At 44.3% G+C, this 6311-nt stretch overlaps 1 protein-coding gene across 1 annotated transcript; it reads right to left on the bottom strand.

Annotated features, from left to right (window-relative positions):
- Nucleotides 1-1713: 1713 nt before the first annotated feature.
- Nucleotides 1714-5882, bottom strand: LOC149261574 (uncharacterized). The gene is made up of 3 exons (XM_089369750.1): nucleotides 4302-5882; nucleotides 3639-3764; nucleotides 1714-3324 (listed from the first exon to the last, which is right to left on the bottom strand). Exons 1-3 carry the CDS (start codon nucleotides 5880-5882, stop codon nucleotides 1714-1716), a joined length of 3318 nt encoding a protein of 1105 aa, XP_089225876.1.
- Between the last annotated feature and the right edge of the window lie 429 nt (nucleotides 5883-6311).

The raw sequence follows: 6311 nt of genomic DNA, 5'->3' as shown, positions 1-6311 counted from the left end.
TTGTACCCAAACTTGCAAATAACTCCTTCCAAAACTTGGAAGTGAACTTAGCATCTCTATCGGATATAATATTATTAGGAATACCATGCAACCTCACTATATCCCTAATGAAGACTTGTGCTACCTCACTAGCTAAATAAGTAGACTTAACCACTATGAAGTGGTATACCTTTGTCAACCTGTCAACCACAACCATGATGGAATCATGATGTCTATATGTTCTCAGAAAACCTATGATGAAAGTCATTGAAACGAACTCCAATTTCCATTATGGAATCTGAATCGACTGCAATAACCACATGGATGCTTACACTCTACTTTTACATGTTGACAATCCAAACATCTAGCAATGAACTCAACTACCTCTTTCCTCAGATTTGGCCAGTAGTAGAATTTCTTAACCATTGTTAGAGTCTTCTGATATCCCAGATGACCTAAATATGGCTTGACATGAAATTCCTACAAGATAAGCTTCTTGAGTTGACTATTTTTAGGCACATAGATCCTGTCCCTAAATCTCACCAAACCATCTGCCACAAGATGATAGTTCACATCATGTTCACATGCACCCTGATCATGTAACATATGCTTAAGCTCCCTGTACCTATCATCCTGTTGTCCTACCTGTAATATATGATCTTGTAAATCTGTCCCATATGAACTCATATTTGTTATGTGGTTCACCTCCACTCTTCTGTTAAGAGCATCTACAACCTTGTTCTCTTTATCCTTAATGTACTTGATCTCAAAGTAAAATTCATTAAGCTTGGCCAACCATCTAGCTTGCCTAGAATTTAGATTCAGTTGGTTAAGTAAGTATCTCATCCCACTATGATCACTCATCCATACAAATCTTCTTCGAAGAATATAAGTGCCTCCACATCTTCAATGCATGAATGGTTGTTGCCAAGTCAAGACAATTTGTCACATAGTTTTGCTCGTGCTCATTCCATTTTCTTGACTCGTGGAATACCACCTGTCCCTCCTACATCATGAATCCACAAAGTAATCTCTTGCAATAATATGTACATACAAGAAACTCCTTATCTGGATCTGCAATCATTAGAATTAGAGTGTTTGTAATTAACTGCTTCAACTGCTCAAAACTAGTTACACATTCCTTTATCCGTTCAAATTTCTTTCCCTTTCTATGCAATTATGTAATAGCATAGGAAATTTGTGAGAAGTTCCTAATGAACCTCCTATAGTAAATTTTTAACCCCATAAATGATCTAACGTCATCCACATTTCTAGGAGCTACCCATTCCATGATAGATCTAATCTTCTCTAGATCCATTGTTATGCCTTCCTTGAAAACAACATGTTCTAAGTAATGTACCTATTTATGAAAGAAGCCACACTTACTAGGCTTGGAATACAATTGATGCTCTCTTAGCACTATCAACATTGTTTCTAAGTGTTTGGCATGCTCTTTCTCATTCTTAGAATATATCAATATATCTTTTTTTTCCCCTGGGAAAATCCGTAAAAACTTTCATTAATATGAAGAGATTTACATATATATCAGTATATCATGATCTGTGATCACTGTAGGATCTGTACAAAAGTTCAAAATTTACATCAATACATTCTATCAATTGTCTGTAAATGTGTTGTTGCAATTTCTGCAACTATTCTGATAGCATAATCCTTGTGAATTTTCTGTGTTTGCTGTGCAAAAATCAGTGATCTGTGGATGCTGTTGTCCTTATTTTATGCGAGATGAGGACCCCCTGTTGGGTAGTCCTGATCTATATATGGCCGGTGGTAGTATTTCTGTTGCTGCTGGCCCAAAACTTCCGTAATCTCCCAGATGCCACGATCCATCACCGCAGCCTCCTTGGATAATTTGTCAGCGTCCATATTATGCTCCCTGTAAATGTGTGTAACAGAGATATGTGAGAAAGCATCTTTTAATCGATGCACTTCATCCATGATAGCTCTGAGTGTGTGCATGTGACAAATCGTGATATCATTGAACCAATTTATAACAATCTGAGAGTCCCCAAAGATGTTGATTCTTGTGTAATGATGACATAGTGCAAAATGCAAGAGGTGCCGCAGTGTGATGAGCTCTGCATAATTATTGGTTCCAATGCCCAAGCCAGCTTTGATGTGATAGGAATGAGTAAGGTTATGATGCAGAATGATGCCCCCCCCACAACTCTGAGCATTTTCTGCTCCATCAAAGTATGCCCAAGGGGTGGAGTGATCGATATTGGGCGGTGGATTTGGATGGCGGATTTTTGGGGGAGGCGGATCAGGGAGCTCCCTGTAAGCAGTGATGATTCCAGCTTCAATGAGGGGCCATTGAGGGGCTTTCTCATCAAAAGTCCATCTGTTCCGAACTTTCCACACAGACCATAGAATGATAACAGGCAGGTTGATCAGTTTCGTGCCCTTATGCCTCGCTGTCCAATCTATCCATGAGCTGATCGGATCGGGCCCGCTCCAGTCTCCATTGAATGGGATGAAGGGTTTTATGTTTTGCCAGATCTGTTGCATCATCGGACAGTGAAGGAATAAATGAGATATGGTCTCCGAGTCAGATTTGCAGAGAATGCACCACGTCGGGCCCTGTATGGCGCGTCTCATAAGGAAATCACCTGTGGGAACCTTGCTCCGGAGTACACACCAAGTGAACAGCTTTGATCTGGGAGATGCAGCAAGCTTCCAAATCTGTCTCCACCATTTATCAAGGACCCCGGGCTTTTTCTGAATATTAAGCTGCGTATAACCCTCCCTTGGTGAGTACTTACCACTGTCAGCAAGAAACCAAATCAATTCATCCGGACCTTCTGTTATCCTGATATGAGATTCAGATAGGGCAGTGCAATATTCGCGCCAGGTCGAGTGCCATCTAGCAGGGAGGTGTAGTTGGTTGGCCGTCTTCCAGGCTTGGTGAAACATGTCTGAGCGATCCCTGTCCGCGACCTGTGCAATCACAAATATATGCTGTGCTGATAAGCAGTCTATTAGATCCCTAGGTAGATTGTGCCGACCCCCACTACCATTCCACGGGTCAAGGCCCACACGGGCATAGTCACCGCTGTTAATCCTCCAAACGATGTTATCCCTGATGAGGGGCAGGGCGTGAAGCACAGCCTTCCAAACAGATGATATACCCACCTTGTTCCATGATGGCATTCTAAGCCAGTCCAGCTTGTTCCTGGGCCAAATGTATTTGTGGAAGACAATGGAGGTCCAGAGGCTGTGTGATGTCATCAGTGCCCATCCCATCTTTGCTGCCATGGCCTGTGCAAATGTGGGAAGTTCCTTTATTCCCCATCCCCCCCACTTTTTGGGAGAGCAATAGAGTTCCATCTGATCCATGCAAATGTGCGTTTATCCTGTTTTCCTCCCCATAGATATCTGTTACATATTCTCTGGATTTTTGATAATATGTTTCGAGGGATCCATGCCAGAGCCATCCAAAAAACCGGGGTGGCTTCCAGTACAGATTTAATCAAAGTCAATCTGCCCGCTCTAGATAGATATCGAAAACTCCAGCAAGTGATCCGCTTCTCTATTTTTGCAACCAGCCATACCCAGTCTGCAATCTTCTGTGAGGTTGGTTTGAGCCAGTACCCCAGGTATTTAAGCCCTCTATCCAAAGGATGGTTGGTGAATGGAAATACCTGGCATGCTGAGAATGATTCCTGTACTGATGTTCCAACCAGAGTGATGGTGGATTTTGCCCGGTTAACTTCCATTCCAGTAGCTTGTGCAAAGAGCTTGAGGATTCGGTTGAATGTAGTGGTGTCCTGCATCCTTCCATCAAGCATGATCAGCACATCATCAACGAACAATAGGTGTGTGATAAAACATTCGTCTGTGATCTTCAATCCCCTGAGAGTACCTGCTCTTTTGGCTGAGATGATGAGGCGGCTCAGGGCTTCCATCACAACAAGGAAGAGCAAGGGAGATAGGGGGCATCCCTGCCTAAGGCCTCTCTCAGAGTGGAAGAAGTGGGAAGCCGCGCCATTGATAAGGATGCTGAAAGAGGGGGATGTGATGCATGCCATTATCCAATTGATGAAGTGAATAGGGAAGCCTAAGTGGATGAGGATCATTTTGATATAGAGCCAGCTAACTCGATCAAAAGCCTTGGAGAGATCAATCTTGAGAAGGATGCACTTGAGCCTTTTTGTCCAAATGGAGTGAATAGCTTCCTGTGCAGATCCAATGGCTTCATGGATTTGTCTGTCTTCCAGGAAGGCAAACTGTTGGGGCCCGATGTGTTTGGATAAAATGGGCCTAATCCGATTGGCAATGATCTTGGAGATGATTTTATAAAGTACATTGCATAATGAAATAGGCCTGTAATCGTCAAATGATGAGGGGGAGTCTGATTTGGGAATGAGCGCTATAAAAGTGGTGTTTATTGCATCATAGATTTGTCCCGTCGATCTGCTTTCCTCCACCACCCTCAGGATGTCCTCTCCAAGAAGCTCAAAAAAGGCTAAGTAGAACTCTATGGTCCATCCATCCGGACCTGGACTTTTTTCTCTCTGAAACCATTTGATGGTGCTCTCCAACTCTGCCATAGTGACTGGTCCTGTGAGAGAATCAATGTCCTCCTCCATTACATATCTGGGGAAATGTGATGCCACATTGATGATTTCTGCCAAATTTGTGCCCGCCGGATTCTTGTACAGTTGCCTGAAATGTGAGGTGCCAAGCTGTGAGAGCTTGTTGAAAGAATCAGCCACTCCTCCGTCTGGCATAGGAAGATTCCAAATAGTATTTGCCAGCCTTCTTCCTTTTGCGAAATTGTGGAAGAAACGGGAATTTTCATCTCCAGCTTTGAGCCATACAGCCCTGCTCCTCAGCCTCAGGGACTCCTCTCTGAGTTTCAGGATTCTGTGCTTCTGATTTTCTAGATCCATCAGCCGAGTTTTGTCCCCCATGGATCCAAAAGCCAAGTTCCGGTCATCTTGGAGGGCATGTATCTCTTCTTCCAAATTTATGAGTTGTGCATCCTCCCTGCTTTTCTTCTCTTTTGCCCATACTATCACCATGTGCTTGAGCTCTGTTAAGTTCTTGACAAATCCTCTTGCCAATGATGCTTCTCTGTCTATTGGGTGTGACCTCCAGAAGTTGGAGACAAGGTTGATGAAACTCTGATCCTCGAGCCAGTGGTGGTTGAATTTGAATGGAGATTTCGGCTTTGGGAGAGGGCCCATGATCTCCATAAGGATAGGAGAGTGATCAGATATGCCACCTGATCCAACCCATTGTTTTAAACGATGGAGCTTTTGAATCAATGGCCCTTTGAGAAGAAATCTGTCTAGTCTGCGGGCAAGTGCAGCTTGACCCACTCTCCTATTTCTCCAAGTTGGAAGGGGCTTCTGCATGGGGACGTCAACCAAATCATGAAGTTCCAGCTGTCTTCTCATAAAGTCTGTGATAGTGTCTATCTGCGCCATAGAGCCCCAGGATTCACTGAAGCCCAAAGAGAAGTTTAGGTCCCCACCCATGATGATGTGGTCCAGGGACATCAATCTGAATCCCAGGAGATTTCTCCAGAAACTTTCCCTTTGATGGCATGGTCCATATATATTAACTATACGAAGATTCATTCCAAGCTCAATCGCAAAAATGTCCGCTCCCAAGAATCCAGGACCTCCCCAGGAAGAGTCCAGCCTGATGGAAAGTGGGTTGAAACCAATAGCCAAACCCCCAGATCGCCCACTGGCATCTACTGCAATGAAATGCCATCGGGGAGATGAGAGATTGAGGGATCGAGAGACATCCTCAGCTGATCCTAGGGTTTCCTGGAGGAGGATGATGTTAGGATTTTCGACCTCAAAAAGTCGTTTGATGGCCAGTTTCTTGGGGTAACTGGCCAGCCCCCTACAATTGAAAGAGAGGAACTTCATGGGGGCCCCTGCTGAGGGGGTTTTGTGGCTCTAAGGACCCCATCAATGGTGGATTGGCGGCCTGAGGCAACTTCGGCCCCAGCGCGATTAATGGCTTTGTTAAGTGCCGATTTTTGGCCTCTGGTGGTAGTGAGACCCATCCCAGGGGTAATAATGCCCAAACCAATCGAGGGAGCTAAAGAATCCAGAAGTGATGTGCGGGGGCGAAGAGAATATGAGTGAGGCTGGTGTCTTTTGGGGGTGGATTCTATTGGGGGAGATGGAGCACGAGTAAGTGTAGGGGGGGCAGTGGATTGTGTCGAGGAGGGTGATGAAATAATGCAATGTGCAGAGATGACAGGAGCTGAATTTATAAATTCAATAGACTTTTCCAATACAGAAAAGGAAGAGGAGTGGTGAATTTCCGATGACTGTGCAGCAGCAGCCCGA

Source organism: Pinus tabuliformis, chromosome 6 (assembly GCF_031772625.1).
Source record: "Pinus tabuliformis cultivar Carrire ecotype Pingquan chromosome 6, CPIR1, whole genome shotgun sequence".
Classification (NCBI taxonomy): Eukaryota; Viridiplantae; Streptophyta; class Pinopsida; order Pinales; family Pinaceae; genus Pinus; species Pinus tabuliformis.
The sequence above is the reverse complement of the archived record's forward strand: the minus strand, read 5'-3'. Positions and strand labels throughout refer to the sequence as shown.